The sequence below is a fragment of the Zalophus californianus genome, chromosome 15 (genome assembly GCF_009762305.2).
Source record: "Zalophus californianus isolate mZalCal1 chromosome 15, mZalCal1.pri.v2, whole genome shotgun sequence".
NCBI lineage: Eukaryota > Metazoa > Chordata > Mammalia > Carnivora > Otariidae > Zalophus > Zalophus californianus.
In genome coordinates, this window is record NC_045609.1 from 32,801,673 (window position 1) to 32,827,683 (window position 26,011).

Genomic DNA, 26,011 nt, shown 5'->3' on the forward strand with positions numbered 1-26,011 from the left:
ACTTTGCTTGCTTTCTGCGGCCAAGAGAGGCCAGAGGACCCTGGACACCCACAGGTCCATGGCCCTGCAGCGACTCAGAAACCAAACGCTGGCTGAAGTGTTAGAGAAGCACTCAGGCTCAGGTCTGGTTAACAGACTTTATTTATTGTTAAATCACAGAAACTTTAGTGCAGAACAAACCAAAAAAGTCATTGAGTCCATTTAATAGCAACTGCACATCTCGCGGTCTCCTGGCAACTAGAAGTGGAACAGAAGAGGAGGCCCAACGGGAGAGGCAGGCGGCAGCCAAGGCCCCGGGACAGCACCCCCAGCACCCCTCTGACAGCCAGAGGCTTAGGAGCCTCTCATCCACATTTACATCCACATTTATCTGAAGGCCAAAAAGACCAGCTAGGAAATGGGGGATGGAGGTGAGGGGGCTGGGAGGCACTAGAGACGCATGAAGCAAGGCTCCAGCGGCCGGGCGGACACGAGAGCAAGAGGCAGCCACCACTGTCCGCACGCACGCACGCACACACGCGCGCCAGGCCCACAGGACCTGCACGTGGAGCTAGCAGACGACATTCAGACAGGTTTCCCCCCCTCCCGCCACCGAGATCCACAGAACCCTGACCAAGGCATCACCAGGAAAGACACACACACCAAAGCTGAACTGGAGGGTGACCCGGGTACAGCCACCCCGAGACCCACCCAGGCCTCCCGGGCAGATGCCTCCCAAATCTCCCCTACGGTGAGAACTACGTGGTTTTAAAAAGCCTCTTTATTCTGAGCCTCTCATCTTTCATGTAACACCACCTTTGTTTTGCTTCTCTGGAGAGCAGCCCCGGAAGAGGGGAGGTCCCTGCTGAGGGGCAGGCAGAGGGCTCAGAACAAGGCCCCAGCCAACAGGATGGAGGGCCTCTGTCAAGCAGCTCTGGTTCACGCCAGCCCCCAGAGCCCCCCACCACCTCCTCCAGGGAACCACCACGCAAGGGCAGGCTGAAAGCCCTCCAGGGCACGGTCCGTGCTCACCCGTCTAGGCAAAGGAAAGGGACAGGGAAGCAGCGGGGGCAGCTGCAGGCCAGGCGCCTCCTGCACAGACAGCAATGCTACAGGGGACAGGAAAGGGAGGGAGGGAAAGGGAACCTATTTTTATAACAGAGTCAACAGATGAGAGTGTTCACTGCCCCAGACACACAAGTAGGAAAAGATGCTGCAGTTTCTCCAAGATGGAACGTCCCCCTTCTAGTTCCACACGTGCCGTTTGCAATGCTCCACAGCCTGACAAGAGAGAGGAAGCTGGCCTTAGTCTTCACGCGACAAACTCTACTCCTGGCCTGTTCCTGCAGCAGACATCACCCAAAACTGGAACCCATCGTCCCGTCCTAGTCAGCTGGACAGCACCCCACTTACAGCTGGGGAGCGTGTGGCCCCCGAGCGTCGGGGACTCCCCTAAGGCAAGAGTCGGGAGCAGCAGCTGCAGAGCCCCTGAGTGTTTTACCGGTGAGCACCCACGCAGGAGGGCCCGGGACCCCTCCACCTGGCTACAGGCGGAGTCCCAGCGCTCAGCAGGCGGCATGGAGGCCCCCTGAGGCAGAACTCACCCAAGACAGTGCACCTCGGCTCAGGCCTTGAGAACAGTGGCCCCACAGGCCCCCTTTGCCCAGGACGGCAGCAGGAACCTACTCCTCCCCTGACCGTGCTATGCGCTGGGGCCAGCGGGGCAAGGAGCTGGACACGGCCAGGTGGGCATCACCGCCCCTTCCCTGCAGGGGCCCAAACTGATGGCAACCAGGCCAGTGGTCATGTCCCACTGGTCATGAAGAACCCGCTGGAGGAAGAAAAAGTTGCGAAAAAGAACATTAAGTAGCTGACTGGTCCACACGTCCCCAGCCGAGCAAGCAGTGTGGTGCACCACTGGGGGCGGCCCGGTCAGGACAGCGCCACTGGCCCTGGAACCGCCGGGCAGGCACCAAGCCTCAGGGCCACTCAAGAACAAGGGCTCGGCCTTGGGTGAAGACTCAGGCCAGGCTCCAGCCAAGAGTGACCCGAGGGAGAGGAGAACTTGTGCAATCTCTAGGGTGGCCTCGTGCGAATCTGATCCTGACCCTGTCAGAAGGGAACTAAAGGCAAAAACAAGGAAGCAGAAGCAAAAAAGCCCTAAAAGATACCCCCACCTTTTACTTCTCAAAGGCAAGAATGTCGTCAGTCCTCCTGCCTTTGCTGGGCGGCCACGAAAAAGCCTAGCTGCTTCTATGGGCCTCCATGTTTTCCCTGACACGAAGGCCAGGTAGAGCTCCTGCCCCAGGGTTATCCCAGGAGCGGTGGCCAAGCTACTCACATTGCACTGGGTTGCTGCCTCCATGCTCTGGCACCAGTAGCTGGGGCCCCACACACACTTCTCGGTTCCCAAGAGAGGCTTATGGGCTGCAGGGCAGGCTCCAATTTTCTATGTGGTGAAAACGGGGAAGAATCAGATCTGCCCTACTGATCCTTTGCAAAACCAGAGATTATCCGCTTCGAGAAGCAGCTAGAACTAGAGCTCGGACATGCACTTCCAAAGTCAGTGCTGCTGCGGAAAGCCCTGTCCCCCTCCCACAGCCCATCCCCAGAGACTCTGGCAGAACCTCAGAGGAGCCCCTGCTCTATGCGGAACCGGCTGGGCCCCACGTTTTTCGGAAGCTTACCAAGCACACGAAGGAAGGGTCCATCACCTCCACCAGGACTTCTATTAGCACGGGCTCGTACTCAGTCACAAACTGATCACACTGTTAGGTAAACAGGGAGATGGGTCCAGGTCGAGGTGTGCCCACGCAGAGTGGGGGCATAAAAGAAGGGGCGCTACGCATGCTCTGCCAGCCCGGCACCCCCTTCCCAGATGCCCCCACCCGCACTCAGCCTCCCCTCAGCTGCTCCCGTTACTGCCCCTCCGTGGCTCCCCTTGAGCCAACAGACTCCTCTAAGAAATGGCTAGTTTTCCCTGAAAACTTCAATCGGGGGCACAATCGAGGAGCTACCCCAGCCTTTGCACTCCGCAGGCAGGTTCAGACCTTCTGGCCCAAAGCAGCCCAGGGCGTACCTGCTTCTGGTATGGCTCAGGCAGGAAGCTGCAGCCTTTCTCAAGAGCAGCCAGGATCTCCTGCTTTGTGCTGTTTTTCTCCAGGCTGTGGTCCAAATAGCTCACCAGCTTCTTGCATACCTCACAGAAGCCACCATCCTTGGGCTGAATCACACGGACTACACACAGGAGCACAGGCTCAGTGCCGGCAGGGCCCTCCCGAGCCCCCAGGGGCCAGCCAGCCGCCCCCTCACCCCGCTCACCAGGCAGCACAGGCAGCCCCTGGGTGGAGCACAGATGGAGCATGCCACACACGAGCTCAGGGCTTGCCTCCTGCAGGAGAATCGACAGGATGGAGGCGCCGTAAGTGTCCACCACCTCCTGGCACTCCTCAGATAAGGACGCAGGCAACTTTGAGCACACTTTATCCAAAGCATGAAGTATTTCTTCCTGAAACACAGAACAAGAGGATCCTATTAGAAGAGAGGCTGGATAGGGCTGGGAAAGAACCTCAGAATACTAACATGACCAGGAAACCAGCCAACAAGCCAGGTGCTATTTCCTCCCCACAAAGACGAGACCTACAAAGCAGCCCGACCCCAGCCCAGAGGGATCCACCGGTGGGCGGCAGGTGTGCGGATTCCCAGGGCTGGTGTCCAATGCTGGCAAGGACATTGCTGGTTCTGCTACTAGGGAACAAGAACACCCTAGCATTCTAGAAATGCACATACCTCAGTCCTGTTGTTGTCAATGAGCTTGACCACCTCCTTCACCACGTACTCGCACACCTCACAGTAAACATTAGCCTTCGCCTGGACCATGTCCTTCTGTGGGAAGGGCAGGAGAGCACTTTAATGCTGAGACCCTCGCCTCACCTCACCCCCTGGGTCCTGCTGCTCTAAAGGGGAAGGGACACCCTGTGGCTAGGGACAGGAGAATGTCACACACAGGGTGGCTTCCTCCCAGTGTCCAAGTTCCCGTCCCTGCTGGTTTTATGTGGTGGGAGACCCATCCCTTTGCCCAGTGCTCTACCACCACTACCTCCCACCACACAACCCCCAAAGCCACAGAAAAACCAGGAGTTCATACTTCAGGAAGACAGAAGCAATAAAACCTGCTTCGAAAACCTCAAAGAGCAGTCCGCATGATGTATCTTATCTGGTCACCATCATTTCAGCGTTCCAGAGTCATTTTGGGAAGGTGGGTGGGGGTGCAGGGCAGAGTGAGGACTCACTACCTGTCCGCTGTTTACAAGACAGAGCTTTAAACACATTTCAGGTCGGCTCCTGAGTTTCAAGTCTCACGAGTACCTGAGATTGCTTTCCCAGAGCCAGCCTCTAATAAAGTAATACTGCTAAACACAACTTTCTGTGACAGCAGAGACATCTCCATCCCTGCTGTCCAGCAGAGCAGCACGGACCACACTTGAACCGTGGCCAGGGCAACCACGGAACTGAACTGTTTTAAGTTTTGCGTGATTTTACTTAAATGCAGTAGTCACATGCGGCTACAATATAAGCTGTAACTCTCCTTCATCTCCTCTGGCTATTAATTCAGTCAGCAGAACAGGGCACTTCTGCCTCTCCAACTCCATCTGACTTCTTAACCGTGTGGTACAGACGCTGCACATGCTGAGGAAGGACAGCAGAGGGAAACAAGACCGCTAAAGGTCAAGTGACACGAAGTTCTGGAATAAGAAGCACATGCATGTGCCACGTGGTAAAATGTCATGGGGCCTGGGCCCTTTTTAAGAACTAAAGCGGGAGCCACAGGAACACCGGGACAAGTCTGTTGACTCCTCCAGGTGAACGGTTTCAGGACTCAGTCTCTAACACACTGCTGGGCCCGTAACAGGTGCTGAACGTAAACTGCTTGGGGAATACTGTGGCTCTTTACCAAGTGGGCGCTAGGGAAACCACACACACCCCCATGCTCACAAGCAGCACACCTAGAGGCTTCTGTGTGAGCCCTGGAGTCCTGGCAACATGAGGTTTGCGCTGCAGTGATGGTGGGCAGGGCGGAGGGGCAGAAACGTGCCAGAGGAGGTTGCAGACATGCTACAGATGGAGGCTGATCCCATGGAGCACGCGGGTTCATAACCAAGGAAATAAATGTTACTCAGGGCTGGGAGCGGGACAATGCACTTGTACAGGGACACCATAAACTAATGAATGGTCTCAAACTCAAATCCCTTTAGGAGTCAGCAGGGAACCAAAAAAGCATGTGCCTCACAGAATGTGGTACAATGTGGAGTGACCTGGGCATGACACAGCCCTGGCCAGGACAACACGATGCCACCAGGTACCTTAATGGGTTCCACCAGTTCCAACGCAGGGATGATGTTCTCCGAGACCACTTTGGCAGGGATCAGAGTCTGCATGGGCATCTCCTTCACTTGGTCGCAGAACCCAACCACGCCACAAATCTCCCTGGGTTGCTGAGAAGGCACAGAAAAAGCAGTCAGATGCAGGCCCGCACCCACCATCCCTCAGTCCCACTGTCTACACACAAAGGTCAGGGTGCTGGTGGAGCACCCTGGTCACAGCATGAAGACTGACTGCCAAAACAGCAAAGACTCCATGTTAAATCTCAAGGGACTCCTGTAAGTGCAGATGTACCAGTTTCACCCGGGGAGGCGGCCACACAAAGCTCCGAAGGGAGAGCAGACAAAACCGCTATCCCTGCTCCAGCCAGCGAGCACCCCAGGGCAGTTAAGACTTCTGGCACCTGTTTCCCTCTCACAGGCAATTACAGCCTCTCCAGGACACCTGGTCTGCTCTAGAACCTGTTTCTCGGTCGGGCTGGTTCACTCTCAGTAGGAAATAAGCTGCATGTTCTTTCTAGAGGAGGAACCATCATGCCCACAAACTAACAGAAAGCCAAATGTCTTAGATCTTTCAGTGTTAGGACTGTTTAAGAAAAAAATGGTTGACTTTTTTAAAAAAAACCACATTCGATTTTTACGACTGCACACAGTACATACAAAATCCCAATGCCCCCGACCGATGAATTCTTTCAAGTCACAGAAGCTCCAGACTGATCCCCTTTCCCGTCCAGACACCAAACCACAGGGAACTAGGTAATTTGGACATCTTGACCATTTCACCATGACAATGGCCAAGAATGAGAAAAGCATACATGCTCTGTATACTTTGTGAACCAAATACAACCAGCACCTCGCTCTGGGCCTGAGAGCAACTGCCTCCCACCACCAAACCACAGAGCAGCAGGACAGGGCTGCTAATACGAGGCCTGTTAATGCAAGAGAGCTAGACCATGGCTACTGTTCACCTTGTCTTAACATCGAGAAGTCTCTAAAATTAAGTAAGATTGAGAAAGTCTGAAAGTATCCTAAATATTCTGTCTCTGGCACACTTTAAGAATGGGGCGAAAACCAGAATGGGGCCAAAGACACAGCAAGCTTTTTAGAAAAAAGACAAAGACTCAGGAGGTGTGTGGCTGCTTTTGTCTCAAGTGAACTTTGTTCTACTTCCTCCTTTGGGCAGCCCGGGTGAAAATTCGGGCATTTCAGCCAAAGCCCTCTCCTATTAGACTTCAAAATACCTTTGAAAAATATTTATTCCCACAGAGAGATGCCAGTACTTAGAAGGGGGTACTACCTCAGTTAAGTACGGTCTGGGAGCATGGTCCCAACATTGTGCCACCATTGGCCTGGCTTTTGAGCCATGTGATGTGGCTCCAGGAGCTGCAGGACCCCATCACCCAGAGGGGAAGAAGCCACAAATCAAGAGATTGTTTCCAACTCTCTGGATCCAACAGACGGGAACAGTCTGCTCGCTATTTAGTAACGATTTGCTCATGCAGCAGAAGCATTTCTGGGGTCAAAGAAAACAAGACTAAAGACATGCAATGCTCCCTTGAGTCATGACAGAAACAAGGTGTCCCACCGGAAGTCAGGCCTACAGTTAAGGAGGCCGAGGCATCTCCGGGGTCACCCGTGGTTCCCCATCATCACCCTGGTGGCATGCACATGGCCAGCTGAGCACTGGTTTTTACCCGGAATCCAAGGCCCTGCTAGCTTCCCTTTCTGGTCCCCTGAAGGGGAGAGGAGAACCCCAGTACCTCAAGTGCTAAATCACAGGGGAGAGATGCAGAAGCTCCCCCACCAGCCTATTAACACAGATCATGCCGTTAAAAAAAAAAAAAAAATGAGCAAAATAACTACAACAAGCAGCAGACCACTACTACAAGCAAATTCCCCATCACATACCTGATCCTGCTGTTGAACAAAAAAACAGGAAATCGGAGATGAAAATAAGAGAAAGGAAAGGCAACAGTTAAGAAAAAATTAAAATAACAACAATCAGTTAACGGAAGTTCAGGGGAAACCTTGCAGTCACAAATCAGCCACCTACCTTGTTTCTACTATTTCACGGGGGGCCCTGAAAGCTCTTCTGGCCCTCAAGGGACAGACCACACTGTTCAGTTGGTGTGTGCACTGTCCCCATGCCCCTGACACACCAAATCATACTCAAAACTTTGGACAGCAGGTCCCAGAAAATGCCAGGTGATGAGGAGCTCTCCATCCTCAGAAGCCTAAGCCCCACATGCCTGCAAGGTGAGAAGCAGCAAAGTGGAACACGACACAGGACTGCCCAAATCAGGGGTGTGTGCTAGAATATAAAATACACCCGGGGGGGTCAGGGATCCTGCACCACACATCCGCTGCTACCTGGGCAGGCCTCAGGGCAACTTCCCCAGGTAGCCAGATGCTAGCCTGGAAGGCTGATTTGACAAAAGATCAAAAGCCTTACCCTTTGATTCAGCAATTCCAGTTCTAGTTATCTGTACTATGGGAGAAACGGGATCTGCACAGGCTTTTGATTCCCAAGACAAACCCCAAAGCCACCTGAACACCCAAAGTGGATGGATTACAGAAATTATGTTCTACCCAAACAGTAGACTACACAATCACTTATAAATCATTTACAAGAATGTTTAATGACCAATACATTCAGAAGCAAAATAACGCAAATCACAAAGTTTGAAGTAATATAAAACCATACTACCTCACTGCCTTTTTTTTTTTTAAACCGCAAACGATTTGTGATTTGGGAAGTATTATCCGTATTTGCAAAAAACGTCTGTGTAATCTATCTTTTAGGATGAGAAAATTTTTAGTTAGCTATGAGGAAGCAGGTAACCAAATCAAAATCAAAGGCTTATTTATATTTCCTACTCTAGCACTCTAGCTGCATGTCTCTGTAAGCTGCCTCTGAATTATTTTTAGAACAAGGCATGGTGTAATCATCCCAAATAAGTTCTCTCATGCCTGGACAGAGCCCCTGAGCAGTTCCAGCAAGGCCACAGGGTCAATCTTTTACTGTGCTGGCTGTTAGCTCTCAGCTCTGCAACTCTGCCGTCGCAGGACGAAATGCGATAAGCATCACTGTGCCCCATTAAAACTTTGCAGAAACTGGCGGTGGGTCACAGCCTGCTGACCACTGGTTAGAGAACATACTCAACACAGTAGAAAGTCAGCAGGATGGAGACACAGTACAACCCACCCCCTCAGCCCCTGCAGCTTAGATCTCAGGAAGGCAGGGCACGTTCCCAAGTAAGAATCCCGTCAGACCACCCTGCTCTGAACCACAGTTTTCTGCACAGAGCTAGCTAGCCCACTGCCACCACCAGTATCTTCTACCCCTAACAACAGAGGGATGCCCTCACTGCCTGTACGCGTCAGAGGCAAGTGCAGGGAGTTACGGGCTCCAGCAGCAGCTACAGCTAACACTGCTGCGGTGCAGGACCGACTCTTGGCAGGCAGGGCTCCCTGCACCAGTAAACTCAAGCCGCAATGCAGCAACTCTCAGGCCTGGCCTAGCTCCAGAGCAGACTATTCCCATGGGTCCCCGGGTTAAAGCCAGATACCAGAAATCTGATGGCCAGCTCAATATAAACAGACCAACTAATAACCACCAGAAAGCCACCAGGGCCATCCTGGGCGTAGAGCTGCCTCAGCCTGTCCCCTGCCTGGGGAAGGTAAAGGGCGGGGGGGTGTGGAACAGGACCGAGTTGCGGGTAGAGTCTGCTGGTGGAACAAGGTTCATTGTGACCCAATTCATCATCTGAAGGGAGAAAAGGAAAACCAAACCATGTAATGCTCACAATCCCAGGAATTGCAAAGTCTGAGGCAAAGAACACTAGCAGGGAACTTCCCATGGCACCTACCATATGCATCAGCATCTGGACGGCAATGTCAGAATACTGGTTGATATAGTTCTTGCACTGGGGAAAGACAAACCAGTTGTTAGTAACACTAAGTGCTGCAATCACACACCAAAAACCCAGTATTTCCAACAATGGCAACGGATAACTATCAAGTTTCCAAGAGTACAGTCTTACAAATAAAGATGGTAATTTGTTTTTCCTATACCTGATAGAAAAAGGTGTGCAAAGGGTGTTTTGAAATGTGTCCCAAAGGCCCTTAGAGATGAGGTCCTCCAATCTCCTTTTAAGCCCAAACTTGCCCCAAGGTCACAGAGCAACTACTCAGGAGCAATTATCAATGTGGATTTAAGACATGCTGCTAGGAACACTAGGTGACTTTTCAAACCCACTCATGCATTCCTGGACAAGACTTTAAAGCTAAAATCCAGGAGGAATTCCTGCAGACCCTCAAAGAATAGTTCTGGCCACACTCGAGTGCCTCCACAGTGAGAAAGCCAAGGGTAATAACAGCCCTCAGACAGGGTTGAATTGGGGAAGCCAAGTTAACACAGCGATATACAAAGATACGTCAAGGAGGCCAAAGGATTCCCAGAGGAAGTCAACGGAGAAGAACCCAGAGCTCCCAGAACCAGCCATTCCTACCCAAGAAGGCTGCTCTAGATCCCAGACCCATGGAGTTATTACAACCAGCTTCCCTACACCAAGGTTTTTCCATTACCAGGTACAAAACTAGCATTTTGGTTTTACACGTCAACCTCACACACGCGTGGTTAATGTGAATAGGGTCCAAGAAGCGAAACCCTCTAAGAGACTAACAAAATGAGTTTCTTAGCCTACAGGACTAACATTCACCAAGGTAAGGAAGGCGTCCCGAGTGAATCTCTTGCAAGCCCCTGCACGGCTTCCCATGGACAGCACACACTTAGAATTACGACTATACGACAGCCAGGCTTTTAAAAACAAGCTTATAAAGGATTCTGGTGTTGTTTTTTATATGGCGACCAGGAGGAAAATGAATCCTCACAAAAGTGGTCTCCTTCCACTCTTTTATCCCAAGTGTTTGGTTACATATACAAATTCAACTAACCAACAAAGTATTTAAGTACCCACCAAATATTCCAGATGCTTTCTAGGAAAAAGAAAATGGGCTTTGTTTGAACCATCTCTTCCTTAAAGCCCTGGGTTTGGAACTTGTACCTCGGGAACTGAAGTTTTCTTGGGTCCCCCGCTCCAATGTCCAGAGCCAAGCTCCCTGGTCCAGCACACCCTCCCATGCATGAAGAGAGAAGGCTTACCATGTCAGCCATGCCGGGCCCCAGGAAGTCACACTGCGCCTTGGCATGGTCCACCAAGGCCTCGACAAAGGTGGAGTTGGTCCTTACGGCATTCTGGATGTCTGTCACCATCTGGATGCAGTCCTGGCAGACGTCCCCACCAGCCTACGGTGGGGGGGGGGGGGGGGGAGGGTGTGTTCAGGCTGTAAACACAGCATATAACTAAAAGGATCCAAATTCCCAAGAAAATTTCCTTATATGTTCATGACCACAGCACTAGGGGGTGACTTACTGAACAGTTTTGTGTTTTACAGTTTTTTGTTTTTGTTTTTAAGTAATGGCTACACCCAACATGGCGCTCGAACTCACAACCCCGAGATCAAGAGCTACACACTCCATGGAGCGAGCCAACCAGAGGCCCCAGTTCTGTGTTTTTATATGCTCTAAAATTATCAATAGGCTTAAAATCAATTAGGCATTGATTTCAATAAAACTTAATTAGAACACAGAGAAGTCTTTGCACACTTTAAATTCCCCAAGTTCTTCAGAACCTCCATGGCACAACTATTTGAAGGGTGGCTCGGGTAACTGCAGGGTCAAATGAAGGAATAAGCCCCCAGTTTGAGAAAACACACACACACACACACACACACACACTCTCTCTCTCTCTCTCTCTCTCTCTATGTCCCATCTCTACTCCAATGAGAAACAGGACCCTCAGTGGCTGGGCCTACTGCCTTACCTTCTGCTGGGGCTCGCTGTGGGGGCCGTCCTGAGGGTAGAGGAGGAGGGGGATGTTGGCCATAAAGGGAGCCACCACCTCAGCCACATCCATTTCCGGGATCTTATTGGACTCAAGCTGTTTCTGGTGATTCAGTTCTGCCAGATGCTTCTGAAGAGACTCGCAGAGATTGAGGGCAGAGCACACCTCCCCAGGACGGCTCTAGTGGGGAAATAAGTCCAGCTGGAAATCCTCTCCCCAGAGGAAAGCAAAACCACCACCCGGTGCCCCTGAATGAATCCCTGTCCTTACCTCCTGACCTGACTCATACGCGTGCCCTGCTCACAAAACCACCCCACCTGCTCCCCCCTCCATCTCCACCTTAGCAAATGGCTCCCCAACCCAGGTCCCAGCAGCTCAAGCCAGAGACCTAGAAGACATTCCTCACTCCTCTCTCTGTTCCTCCCCTCCCTCAGCAGGTCCAGCCCATTTCTCCTCTGAAACAGAACACGCATCTGTCTACCTCCACTGCCCCATCATATCTCACATGGACTGTCCTGCCAGCTTCCCCTCTTCCAACTCCCAACTGGTGGGACCTAGTCCAAACCCTTTACAGAAGGTCACTGCTCCCCTTGAACCCTCCGAGGACTTCCTACTTGCACCTGCAATCCTTAAACAGAGCCTAAAAGGCCTTGCATGCTGTGACCCATGCCACCCTCGCCAAAACCTTGGTCCAGTCTTGGCACACTCCTGCACTGCTGGCCCTGTTTTTTGAACACCTCTTTCTTAGGGTCAAAATTCCACAAAGCCAGCTCCTTGTTTGTGGCTGAAAACCAGTGCAGTAGCACGTGGTTTGTGCACAGTAGATGCATATTTGAATGCAAGCAGAACACCCCTGTAGTTCAGTCCACTTAGGATAAAAAGCACAGAAATGAAATGAATTGCATGCTCAAAGGAAGAGCTAAAGATCTGACATGAGAGCAAACAGGCACGTATAAATGTTGTAGCAGTTCACAATTCCTTTAGTACTAGTCTACATTTCCTGTAACTCTCCCATTTCCTGTACTCTCCCCCAACTGTGAAAGTTACAAGCACAGTGTTCTGCTGGCCAAAGCCTTCTTAAGATGTCAGAACTATAGTAACAAGATGTTGAGAAAATCCAAATTCATGAAAAGACTTTCCACTTTAATCATTCTGTTCTGGTCTGGCACCTCCCTGGGCCCCGGAAGTTCCCTAAAGGAAGAGTCTGTTCTCCACCACATACCATTTGTCCTTTAATCATGTCCAAGATGACTGGGAGGTAGGAGTCAACCATCTCTTTGCACGAGGCAGACAAGTTCGGATTAGGCAGCCAGTCACAGGTCTTCTCCAAGTACACGAGGATCTCTTGCTAAGGGGATACAGGCAAGCGTCGGATCAGGATGGACTTCTGCTCCGCAAACGACTGAGAGCAGAGGACCCCCACAGCTCCCAGCAAACAGCGGCCTCTGGGAAGAGCCCTGGGAGAGGGCTAGTGGCTGGCCGTGGCTGCACTGGTCAAACAGGCAAAAAGCAGACATTCCTCAAAATGAAGCTGCTCTGACTACAGTCACATGGGGACAGAGAATCCTGAGCAGAGATGGCCAAAACGGACCTAAGTTAGCGACCAGCGATATAAAAGTCCCCATCGACCCCGGGCATTTAAACACCGAGGCCAGGGAACAGCAAGCTAGCTCCCACAGGCTGTTTCTGTACAGCCTGTGGCTCAGGATGGTTTTTACATTTTTAAAGGATATGGGGAAAAAGAAAAAAAAATATGACAGAAAAAGTACGTGGCTCACAAGATCTGAACTACTTCCTACCTAGACCATCCCTTCTTAGACCCCCAAAGCTGTGGACAGCTCGTTTAAGGAACGGATGCACATGACCACATGGTCACTGCTCACACGTGGTCACTGCTCACACGTGGTCACTGCTCACACGTGGTCACTGCTCACACATGGTCACTGCTCACACGAGGTTACTGCTCACACATGGTCACTGTTCACACAAGGTCACACATACTCCTGGCAGCTCACCTCGGTGGCATTGTCTTTCAGCATGTCGCCAGCTGCAGTGATGACATCTTTGCATATGTCGCAGGGAAGGGATTTCTAAGAGGAAAGAACATGAGGGAGAGAGATCTATATTTGCAGGACGTAACGCACACCGTACACAGCTGCAAAGCCCCCCGGCCTCTGTCCTATTCCATCTAACCAGGGATGTCAGACACACTGGCACATCCTGGTTCCCCAACTAGATGAAAAGCACAGGGGAAGGATCAGGGTCAGGCAGGACTGACCAGAACACTCTGTGCTTCTAGGGATAGATACCCTTTTCTTCTTGTACCCTCTACACCTCAGCACACATGGCACAGGCCAAGTGTCATAATGCTCACAATAGCTCCAGGAGGAAACTGAGGCTTGGAAAGGTGGAAATCAGAGCAGCAGAAATCAGAGAAAACCAGTCACCTGGGGTCAATTACTATCACAGAGTAAAAGGGGGTGCGGCAGAGAAGCCCAGCCGAACCCTGGCACTGACTCCTGCACTCTATCTACCTTCCAGCTCCCGGGGGCTGCTATGCTCTCATGGAAGCCATATGTCACCACCCCAGAGCGTAGAAACAGCATGCCTGTCCCCTGACAAGCCTGGGCACCCCGGGCCCCATGTGGCCCAGGACATGGAGATTCTAGCTGCTTCTTGAGGCTCATGGGAAGCTCCCTTCTTGAGGTCAACTGATTTTCAACCCATGAAGAAAGAAGGACCTAACACGTCTGCGTGAGATGAAGGAATACCTGTGAACTTAGCTGCGTTGAAAGAAATCAATTTGAACCTCTGCGCCTTATCAGGCTAATACCAGATTCAGGCAACCACGAAACTGCCCTATCAAAAGAGAAGAGCTAAAGTCCTCCCTTTGTCACACACTGAATTTGAAAAGAGGAAGCCGTATTAAAAACAAGATGAGAAGCAAATCAGAAACCAAATCAGAAAGTAATTTTGGCCACAGAGGGTGGTGTTTCAGCAAATTCAGAAACCACTTCTAAAAGAACAGGGTCTTTAATTGTTCTTCTCTTAATGAAGCAGCACTAGTGGCCACTGGTGACAAGTTTTAGACCTGGAACTCCACACAGTCAGGGGTGGCACATCCTGGAGCGAGCCACATGCATATTCTGCAGTCAGCTGGTAGAGCCAACAAAGCTCAGGCGTCTACTGAGGGTTCAGGTCGCAGGAAGAATGCACTTCTTTGTCATCTCAGAGTATTCCCCATGAATGTAAGGAGCCCCACCCACATTAATATGCTATATTTAACACTATTTAGATGAAAAATCGGTAGCATCAGCCTTGCTTCGGCAGCACATATACTAAAATTGGAACAATACAGAGAAGATTAGCATGGCCCCATTGCAAGGATGACATGCAAATTTGTGAAGTGTTCCGTATTAAAAAAAAAAATTCAGTAGCATCTTTTCCAGTTTGGCTACAGCTAGAAATAACATTTTAAATAGCTACTACGCTCTAGCGTCTGAATCCGCGATCTGCCTGTCTCCGAGAGGCAAAGAATGAAAATACCAAAAAGCAGAGAAGGATTTCAAAAGTTTAGCATCCACTTTTTTTTAAGATGTATTTATTTATTTGAGAGAGAGAGCACATAGCAGCAGAGGGAGAAACTCAAGCAGACTCAGTGCTGAGTGCAGAGCCTGAAATGGGGCTCGATCTCATGACCCTAAGATCATGACCTGATCTGAAACCAAGACACGGATGCTTAGCCAACTGCGCCACCCAGGCGCCCCTAGCATCTACTTTTTTGAGTGACCAAGGGATAGAGCTGTGCCCGTGTACCCAGCCCCGAGAACGGAAGCTGCAAACCTCTGGTACCTCACCTGGAGTGCAGAGGTGGGACATGCACCGAGGCCCAGAAGGCAGCATGGAGTGCACACAGTGGTGGCTATGGGCGTACCTCAGCCTCTCACTGCCAAAAAGAGACTCCCTGACCTTGGGGGAATAGAACCTTAATCTCTCTGAGACTCTGTTTCCACTGTGCTAAAATGGATCCACCCTGCAACAGATCCTGCCTCCCTCACAGGGTCACCGTGAGGAGCAAACGAAGTGAGGCAAAAGAAAGCGCTTTGTAAATGCCAACAGCTACAGATGACATAAGGAGATTGAGTACAGTCCCAATGGCACTTACCACCGTCGGCTTGTTCCAGACGGTCTGCAGGCAGTGCTTCAGGGCCCCACAATCAGCTGCTGTCTTCACGTTCTGACACCACACTGCTGAGCCTCTGGTGCATTCCTTCAGGCCCAGGACAGGGCTGGCTAGAGCTAAAAGAAAAACCAGCATGAGAAGGTGTCCCACCTCACTCACCTACCCAGGGTGAAGGACCAGCCCTGGCACTGAGCCGGACAGGAGCTCAGCCCCTCACCCAGCTGTGTGGCACACAAACCACACGGCAGCATTGGGTCAAGAAGCTCAGCGATGTCTCAGTCTAAGTCACAGGGCTGGGAGGGACCAGGGACTACCTGCTTTGCTTTTTTCCTCTCAAACTATCCTTAAAGAGTATGAGGCCTTTTTATCTTTACAACCTTAAAAATCTTCCATGAACAAATTATGCAAGAGAACACTGACATATTTAATTATAAAAAAATTTTTAATTTCTGAAGAATGACAAAGTCAGGTTTTTCTAATCTGTAGGGAAAACAAGATTCATATTCTTAATTACAAAAACAATGACTCTTAATATTCTAGTAGAAGAGCCCTTTTATAAATCTAGCTTTGTGAATACGTGCACAGAAGTCTACTAACAAAAAACCCTCCATAATCCACTTTGGTATCACCCACTGAATACGTGTCCACTCAAAACCAGGTGCACAGCATGGCATCTGCTGTGATAAGAAAGGACTCAGGCAGAAGTCACATGTGCAGAAATAGAACTAGGGAAAAACACAAGAAAGGTACAAAGTCCCCTAGGACCAAAGAAACACAGGTTACAGCAAGAAGGTGCCATATTTTGAAAGTCAAATAGCCAAGGGACAAGTTTGTAGGAGAATATGCATTTGTACGGCCGATAAGTGTGACTGGTAAGGACTTCTTAATGTATTTCAAAAACTGGAAAAAAAAAAATCCCTCTTCAAAAAAGTAATCCACTTCTAGGGGCACCTTGGAGGTTCAGTCCCTGACTCTTGATCTCAGCTCAGGTCTTGATCTCAGGGTCATGAGTTTAAGCCCCACACTGGGCTCCACGCTGGGTGTGGAGCCTACTTAAAAAAACAAAAGTAATCTACTTCTAGAAATGTATTATAAGGAAATACAGCATTCCAAGAGGCAAAATATGACAGGCATAAATATATTTATTAAGTGTAATTCACAATACTAAGAATAAAAGTAGATGTAACCTGAATGACCAAAAATAGAGGGGGGGGAGCTAATGATTCTTACTAAAAAGATTATGTAGCTGTAAAGTATAAAAACATTATACATCAAATAGAAAAAAATTCAAGAATATGAAATTATACAGAAGTTGCACAAAAAAACAAATACCTCCCAAAATTATGTTGTTTGTGAATCTCTTTAAAATATTTTATAAACTGCCTTAAGAGTACCTATGTTTCTTACAAGAGGTCTACAGTAACCTTGACTTTGGCACCTCATCTCTAAGCCAACAATTCAGCTAGAAAACAACAGATTCCATTGGGCTACAATAAGATGGGTGACGGCGCAGAAGGCCGACTCCAGCAACCGCTCAGTAGGGCAGAACCACCCTCTACTGTGAATAGGAAACACGAGGCCCAAGTCTGAGGAGAAAACCCAGCCATGAACTAGATTGACAACCTCAGGAGTCATGTGGCTCTCTGCTTCAATTTGTAAGCCAATGAGAAGACACAGTGATTCCACAGACATGAGGAATCACACACACACAGTATACAAAGCACAGAGGTTGGCAGGTGCCCTCACTCCAGGAGAGGGAAAGCAAGGAAATGCGGTCATTACTAGCTTTTCGGCCAAAACTATATTCCACAAACTATTCACACAAAGACTGAGTCATAGGTCTGCAGAAAGCTCAAGCCAGATGATCTGCACCCCTTCAGACATGGGCAAATGAATTATTAATCTGCTACCCAGGTTACTGCCTTCGATGCCCCTTTGCAGCAAAAACCACATCCGTAACCAGTTCACAAACACAATTGAACTAGCCACATTCCAACAGCCATTGGCCTGGACTCTGGTTTCCAGGGGAAAACATGCAGCAGATTCAATAGTATATACTAATCCCCAGATGGTTCACAGAAGTTTAGTACCTGTAATGTAGCCATTGAGAAATGGAACTAAACTCCCAGCTCCTAGAAATTAAATTCTCAGGAACACACTCCCATGTTCCTCCAACTTAAAGCCAAATTTTTAAAGGTGCATATTATAAAAATAGTCTGTGGTATACAACAAATCTAATGTCCTAAAATGACCCAATGTCTATTATAAACAGAAACAACTGTGCGTCCTCGGGATCGGTAATGTGAGGCTGAAACACAAGCACGGGTGATGCCAGTGAGCTACCTGGGGTGGGTTCAGGTGCTTATTTCAGGACCTGATGCCCTGTGAGGGAACCAAACAGTGGGGTCGGAACACTTTGAGACACGAATCCTTTTCCCGGAAAATGTATTTATACAAAACACCCTCACATCATTTCAGGGAGCTCTCAGGCACTACCCCTGTCCGGGGATCCCAGCTGGGGACTGAAGGCTCTAAAAGCAAGCATGGTTTTTCTCCACCCAAGAGGGAAAACAACGATGATGAAGGCACGATTACCAAACTCCACTGACTGGGACAAGAACACTGTGCTCAGGCAGCTGAACAAAGTGAACAGACTTGGGCTGACTCCATGGTGGGAGGGACAGACCCTGACGAAATTGTGCTATGTTAACAGAAAACAGGGGCCCTGGAGCAGCAAAAGTAATAGCTGTGTGGGGGACCGAGCAGAGTCTCCTTCAAAATGAAATTTGAACTGGCCCCTGAAAGACAGAAATACAGAAGACTAGCTGAGAGGGGGAAAGGGAATTCCTGAACATTCCAAAGGAGAGAAATCTTTGCCTTCTCAGGAGCCAGGCTGCAAAGACAGACCTGAGGCCCCATGAGAAGACCTCATGTGGCACGCTCATCCCTATGTGAAAGCTCACTCTGTGGGCAATGGCTCATGCTAGTGTCTTAAAAACCCAGGTGTGATGTGGCAGAAGAACTGTAAAGGAGGTAGGGGATTCAGATGATGGGGCACCTAACTCAAATGGAAAGCTCATACCAAAAATTGCAAGCAAGCAGCAGCAGCACCAAGACTGAGAAAGAAGCTAAAAGAAAGATTCCAAAAGAACAGACAGCTAGGAAAATGAAACTCACAGGGTTAAACTTAAATGTAAACACGAGGGGCACCTGGGTGGCTCAGTCAGCTGAATGTCTATCTTTGGCTCAGGTTGTGATCCCGGGGTCTGGGATCAAACCCCACTTCGGGCTGAGCCAGGCTCTCTGCTCAGCAGAGAGCCTGCTTCTCCCTCTCCCTCTGCCTGCCGCTCCCCCTGCTTGTACTCACACTCTCTCTCCCTCTCCCCCCACACCCCCCGCCAAATAAATAAGTGAAATCTTTAAAAAAAAAAAAAAATGTGAACACGCAGCAGAGCTCAGGCCACAGGAAGGGCAGAACACACCTGTGTGCTCTGCTTGCCATGAGTCAGTGACAAGAACAGCAGGTCAGGAAGGTGAGGGCACGTGACACCATTCCCGGGTCCCCTAGAATACTGGAGGTGTTTAGCTGGGAGAGACACTGTTTCTGAGAAACACAGCCATCTTCATAGTGAAAGGATGCCTTCCACCCACCACGGGAGCGGATCTGCTGTGTGGTTTCAGACCCAGACCTCAGAGCAATGCGTAGAGGTTAAGGGAAACAGACCACAGCTCAAAGAAGGGGCCATCCACAGGGTTCCAAAGAGGGAATGAGCTGCCTCATTAGAGGATGACCTCTCCAAAAGCAGAACCACCACACAGAAACAAAATGCCCAACTATAAGGAATTCTACATAAGAGAAATCTTGCGTGGTGAGCAGGGCTAGAAGTCCTCTTAGGAGCTACACATCTTCACTCCTATAACAATGAGGCAAACGACATTTTCAGTGTGTGTACACAACCAACATAAAGAAATTACCCTAAGCCACTTTCTGATGAGTTATGCCTCAAAAGATGTTCCCAGCAAAGCTTTCATCTCTACTCTCATTCTCCCACACTCTGCCCCCAAATATCAACTTCCTTCTTTTGAGACAATATGCTGAACTCTAAGAAAGTTCTTAGAAAACATGAGCCTGACCCCCTGGAGAGTTCTAATTAAATATGTTAAGATACAAACACTCCTCAGGGCAAGGGCAACCAGGCACTACCCCTCTCAGTTCCAAGGCCTGCCATTTGAGCCCTCAATGACAACACAGAGATAAACTGAGATTACAGAAATTATCCCTTCAGAGACACTAAAACCCTACAGGCAGGTTTCCTTTTATTAAAGAAGACATGCTTTGTGTTGTTTTCTAAGACACAGAACTTCAATCGTATTTCCTTAGCAAAGGGATAGGTGCAACTGTGTTCCCTTTTTATTCCCCAGGCCTAGAAGAAATTAGACACGTTCTAACGACCCACATGTAGGTCATTTATAAAAAAAATGGGCTGTAATGGAATTTTAATTTACTGAGAACGGATGCCATGAGCTAGACCAGAAAGGGGCTTTGCAGGAGCTCTAGCCTCTAGACAAAAAAAAAAAAAAAAACACCTCAGTGGGCCTGGAAGGCAGGGCGAACTCACTAGAGCCACGTTGTGTTTTAGATGTAATGACTTCCTGCAGAAAGAAACCAAATCTTGAGCTTAGAAAATGAGACACCTAAGGTACCTGACCCACCATTTAAATTAAATGTTTTTCAAATGTGGGACACTGAAGAAAACAAAACAAAACAAAACACAAGCTCTGCCTCCAAGTCCCACCCAAATAAATGACCTTCAGCCAATCACTGTCCTGAGTTTATTCTGCATCTGTAAAATGAAGATGCCGCTACTGGAATGTTGTTGGGAATAAAGAGGCTGCTGGAGTGGAGGAGGGGTGGCTGGGTGATGGACACCGGGGAGGGCATGTGCTACGGTGAGCGCTGTGAATTGTGTAGGACTGTTGAATCACAGACCTGCACCCCTGAAACAGATACATTATATGCTAATTTTTTAAAAAAATGCTCAATCTCTCATTAAAAAAAAAAAGTCAAGATGACACCGTCAGGCACTTTCAACTGTCAGAATATGACATCTCTCAGCCGTCAATGCCTTTACCAGCGTCTCTCTGGCATTTTCATTTATCCACATATGTCAACTCCCATTACCAGACTGGCTTTGAAATCAGACAGTCAAAGGCTCAGATCATAGCTCACCAATTCTAGTCAGGTGACCTTAGAACTTGTCTTCAAATCTGCAAAATGGGCCTATTACTAGTACTCCTTTCTAGGAGTTTATAAAAATTAACCAGAATTTGTAAAACATGGGGCAGGGCTACAGAAGTCAAACAGGCGCCATCATCATCAGCATCGCTGTCACCACCTGGAGTAGCAACAACAGGGCCTTTCTCTGATCCACTTCCTTGCCCAAAATAGGTACTCGCAAAAGAGCAGAATCCAGGCTGTTGTTTGTTTATTCTGCATTTCATCAAGTACTTAACTGGCAGCTCAAAGACCTAAAGGGTTATATCCCAAATCCTCAGATGCCATTGTTTAGTCACACAGAGGATACACAGGCTCCACTGTGAGAAGCCCAGGAGTAGACAACTATGTACGCAGGTGCTAAACAAGAGGTTTGCAAGAGCAGGAATGAGACGTGCCCAGCAAGGCATTAAAAATACCACAGATGAAACGCTCTCAGTAATTCATGACATGGGAACTATGGGCTTCTTTTCCTCCAACCCTGATATAGTTATGGCAAGTGGAACCCACCTTTTTTAGAAAAGCCCCCTCAAAACTTCTCCTTTTCTGGAAGCTTGAGAAGGCCGTATGACAAAATGATGGCTGCCCTGAGTGCGGGGGAGCAGACTGGCCTGAAACCCCTGCTCTGCTAGCTACTAAAGCCAAGACCTGGACAATTACTTATGCCACAATTTTCTACAGAATATGGAAAAAGAGTGCCCCTTTCTCAGGAATTCTATGACAATCAATGAGAAAGCAAAGAAAGGACAGAGTACCTGGTACCGCAACGCTCAGTTAATTGTGCACCTAATTGTTAATGATGGACTTGAGGGGATGACCACCAATGGAAGGCATTCACGTTCTGACCTTTATATCGTGGTACAATTTTTTCCCATGTTACCTTCAAAGTCAGAAACAAGTTAAACCTTACCACCAGTTTCAGGGAACAATTTCTGCCCAATGAGGCAAAACCTGAAACTGTATCCTATAGGGTTAATGAGGCTGAAACTACCAGGAGATTTAAAGCTTGTTTTCCCAGAACTGTTTCTCCCTAATCAGCTGTTGTTTCTTTTCAGACTCCACTAACAAATCCACTAACTGTCCAGGTAGAGGCCTGAGCTGAAGGTCACTGATAAGGTTCCAACCCATGAGCAAGCAAGGCCCTGCATTCCTTACCTGAGATAGGAGCCCAAGACCCCATCCAGTTTATAGGAGCTCTCGGAGCATGCACATAGCCCCTCTCCTTAAGATGATGATGTCAGGACCCCAATTTTGCCTTGTTTTAATTTTATGTCCCCACCCCAAAATGAACTGGGATAGGTCACATATGTTTGCTCAATGCACATGCTCCACCTTTCCTCTTGAACAGTCCTGTTTCCCCGCCCTTTTCATCAATATACATATGTAATCTCAACCCCTATGATTATAAAACTTGTTCTCTCCCCCTTCAGGGAGGAGGATCTGAGGCTTGCCCTCTCGTCTCCTCGTCTGGCTGGCTGGCTCTCAAAGAAACCCTTCCCTTGCTGCAAACCTGATGTCTCAGGGACTGGCTTTGTTGCACACCCAACAGAGGAACCTGGGTTTGGTTACGAGACCACAAGCTGTTCCCTATATTCATTCTCCACTCCTTTCACAGGAGCAGAACCACAGATTTTTAGCTATACACATGGCTGCCAAGATTTAAAAACTACATTTCCCAGTCTCCCTTGTAGCAGGGTCTGGCCATGAAACCACAGTCTGGCCTTGAAAGACAAGTGTGCCGGCTGGATCTTTAGCACTCATGAAGAAAGGGGCTAGACCTCAAGGATGCAGTCTCTCGGAACTTCTGGAAGTAGAACCACCACACTAGCCCTGGACTGTCCAGCTCCTGAACTTCCTGTGGAAGGATAGGGACGGTACTATCATATGTAAGCCACGACTACCTAGATCTCTGTTATCCGCAGTCAAATCTAAGCCTAACTAAATATCAGCTTAATCATCTACCTCATTCACCTGAAGAGTCCCCAAACAACAAATCTTTATAAGGCTTACCTCCACTGAGGATATTTTAAAGCCTACATACACAACTTAATTAATGAAGGTTTTCAAAAACACTCTCAGAATGAAAGGGACAACCTTCCCAAGAAGATGCCTTACGCTTCATTTGTTAAAACAATCAGTCTTATTATTTTAGCCATTGTATTTCCTTGTAAATATCTTAGAGAACATATGCTAAATACTGTTCAGAGTCTAGTTACCAAAAAAAAAGGGTAGGAGAAAATACAAGCGCTTCGCAGCACCAATGATCAGAGCAGACATTCCACAGGGCAATGGATCTGCCGCCTGGGTAACGGAGCACCATGGCAACAGGCAGGCTGCTAGGAAACCAAGTGAGGCTGACCCCGGGAGGGGCAGCATCTAACTGAGGCTCCCTGCACTCTGACATTTCTCAGAATTCATGCACTTAGGTTCTGCGGAAGATAAAGCAATACACTCAACACCGACTGCTCCATCCAAAAGCTGGATTCTACAGCAAGGAGCACCTGTCTCTTCTTTAGAGGATCCTGCTTTGGGAAGCATTCTGCAGAGCAGAATAAAAACACTGCTCATTTAATCATTCAGAATAGCATATGCTCCAAGGCAGCCTGCCTTGATCTGAAGTAAGGTCCAGAAATTCCTCTTATCACAAAAGAAATCTGTACCGATAAAGCTCACTTGGCTGATATCCCATCACCTCTGGCCCCAATAGGTTATTAGTTCTGTTATCTAAGACAAAGGTTCTTCCCTATTTCTCCTCTCCCTCCTAAATTTTTCCCGCCTCTTGCTCAATTTTTCTCACAAGCAAGATCATTCCAGGACAAAAAACTGATCAGGATGCCCGGGTGGCTCAGTTGGTTGAGCATCTGCCTTCAGCTCAGGTCATGATCTCAAGGTCCTGGGATCGAGTCCCACATCAGGCTCCCTGCTCAGCGGGGAGCCTGCTGCAGCTCTCCCTGCTTGTGTGCGCTCTCTCACTCTCTCACTGACAAAATCTTAAAAAAAAAAAAAAAAAAAAAAGGACAAAATACTGATCTACATGGAGAAGGTAGTGGTCAGGCAAATCAGCTTGTGCAATCATAACTGAAACACTGAGGGACAAGAATGCAATCCTCATGGCTTGCACAAGAGTGATGCAATGTGGCTTAATTAATTTGGGGAAAAGAAATTCCTATCTAGTTCATTCAAGAGCACTCCAATCCAATATAAACTTCCAGCAAAGCTCTTCTTCCAAGTGTCAATCTATCAGATGATGATCAGAGATGAACTTCAATCACCTTAGATAAGACGCTGCCACAACTGGACCATGAAGAAATGAGCCCCTGGCCGGACTGCCCAGGGTCCAGTCAGGTGAACAGGTCCAGACAGAGGTCAAGAGTCCTAGTCCCAGCCCAGGTGCTGCAGAGGAGTCAATTCAGTCAGCTAGAAGCCGGCATGGGCTCTACCCCATCCCTGCTAAGAGGCTGGGTGGTCTCAGCATACTTGTAGAAGGCAATAATTTGCTAAAAAAAAAAAGATCTCAGCCAAACCCCACTAATACAGAAGTTCAGGGCTCTGGGCCTGTCCCACAGGATCATTAACTAAAAAATTTCAGATACATGCAAATGTGTCAACTATATATGTTACTTTTGACTTACTTTAGTCAATAATAGGAATACAGCCCTTCGTGTGAAATACCAAAATCTAAACTTCAGACCATGCCCATAGATTTGGGCAGGATATTAGGAGGCTCCAGCATTCTGATTCCATTGCTCTCACCTCAGAGGGCTGCTGTAAGGATTAAATCAATGTGAAGCAAAAAGCACTCAGAACAGTACTGGATACACAGTAATTAAGTGGTAATTATGATGCCTGTAGCTCCTGCAAAGCAGCTATTACCAGTGCTTCTCAAAGTGTGGTCCAGAGAACCCTGAAGGTCCCAGAGATTCCTTCAGGGCGTCTAGGAGGTCAAACTTCTCCTAATAGTAATACCAAGGCGCTAGCTGCCTTTCTCACTCGCTCACTGCCACATGCGCAGTGGAGGTTTTCCGGAGGCGTATGGCACGTAGCACGGCAGCGCACCACATGCAGACGCAGCAGGGACTCTAGCCAGGTGTTAGAAAAACTGCAAAAATCTCAAAGAAGCCATTCTTCTCATTTAATGTGTCAGTGTTCAAGGAAAGTTATTTTTCACTAAAATTATAATGTTAACATGTTTACCATTTCTAAAAGATTATTTTTTTAAATTGTCAGCTTAATTGATAAGAGATAAATATTGATAGCTAGGGCCCACATAAACAAAAGCTCTTTGGGGTCCCTCAACTCCCAAGTATATAGGGATGCAGAGACTAGAAACCTTTAGAGCCACCATTTACAAACAGCCAACTTCTGGAACCCAACGAAAGTAAAATACCTTCTCAAATTATAGCTGGTTCCCTTTTCAGATTTACCACAAATCACAGCCACCAGAGTAAGTTCTGTTAGGCTCCTATGTCTCTACCGCCTACAAAAAACCCTCTCCAACAGATCTGCAGGTCCCTCTAATCTGGATGTAAACTATTACAACGGTCAACACTTCACCTGAGCTCAAAGTCACTGCTGATTTGTCAACTCCAAGACACAAACTCTTAAAACGACTTTCAGTAAATGAAAGAAAATGCTTTTTTTATTCGTGATAAAGACTTGGCACTATCCACACTGAAGTTTCAGGCCCAGTAACCTTGCTGGGCTGAAGTTCACTTGGCAGCACCTCACACCACCGTTTAGCAACACTGAGCGCCTATTAGGGGCCGAGCAGAGTCACACACGCTGCAGACAGACCAACTGCAAATATACATAGCACAGAATGCCAAGCAGTGGTGAGGGCCATGAAGGCAAATGAAGCAAAGTCAAAGGAAGAACAAGACTAGGGCAGGATGGCATGGCCATTTAGACAGAGCAGAGGGGAATTCTGATAAGGCGACAACTGAGCAGACAACTGAGCGGAGGGAGGAATCCACAGGGATCATCTCAAGAGGAAAATGTTGCAGACAGTGGAACACAAAATGCAAAGGTTCTGAGCAAACAACAGGGTGCCAGCGGCTGGACATGGGAGGAAGAGGGAGAACTCTGAAAGACAGCCAAAAGCCGGATAACATGCAACCCCACAAGACAAACCTTGGGTTTTAATCCTCATGAGATAGGAGGCCCTCTGGTATCGATGTCTACACTTGTAGGACAGCATCCCATCACCACTGGTAAAGGAGTTTTTCTTTCTCTATTGTAATAAGTGTCATCACAAAGACTGGCCAAAAACACTTTCTATAGTATCTCC

General features: G+C 48.5%; 1 protein-coding gene and 1 non-coding gene across 4 annotated transcripts in view; one reads left to right on the top strand and one right to left on the bottom strand.

Moving 5' to 3' along the window:
• Positions 1 to 123: 123 nt before the first annotated feature.
• LOC113921867 (prosaposin) overlaps positions 124 to 26,011 on the bottom strand; it is a 28,714-nt gene continuing 2,826 nt past the window's right edge. The window contains exons 2-15 of one of the 3 annotated variants that reach the window (XM_027593259.2): positions 15,432 to 15,565; positions 13,282 to 13,356; positions 12,489 to 12,614; positions 11,246 to 11,446; positions 10,525 to 10,668; positions 9,230 to 9,286; positions 7,269 to 7,274; positions 5,343 to 5,474; positions 3,769 to 3,864; positions 3,301 to 3,487; positions 3,059 to 3,216; positions 2,667 to 2,747; positions 2,321 to 2,428; positions 124 to 1,260 (exon numbers count right to left, since the gene is read on the bottom strand). In XM_027593259.2, coding sequence (XP_027449060.1) covers positions 1,225 to 1,260; positions 2,321 to 2,428; positions 2,667 to 2,747; positions 3,059 to 3,216; positions 3,301 to 3,487; positions 3,769 to 3,864; positions 5,343 to 5,474; positions 7,269 to 7,274; positions 9,230 to 9,286; positions 10,525 to 10,668; positions 11,246 to 11,446; positions 12,489 to 12,614; positions 13,282 to 13,356; positions 15,432 to 15,565 — 1,541 coding nt within the window. In that variant the 3' untranslated portion in view covers positions 124 to 1,224. Of the gene's footprint in view, positions 1,261 to 2,320; positions 2,429 to 2,666; positions 2,748 to 3,058; positions 3,217 to 3,300; positions 3,488 to 3,768; positions 3,865 to 5,342; positions 5,475 to 7,268; positions 7,278 to 9,229; positions 9,287 to 10,524; positions 10,669 to 11,245; positions 11,447 to 12,488; positions 12,615 to 13,281; positions 13,357 to 15,431; positions 15,566 to 26,011 lie in introns of all 3 variants that reach the window. The other 2 variants (XM_027593249.2, XM_027593268.2) reach the window with 2 other exon arrangements.
• Positions 14,585 to 14,687, top strand: LOC113923959. Its single transcript, XR_003520468.2, has one exon. It is a non-coding gene; the product is annotated as a U6 spliceosomal RNA (small nuclear RNA).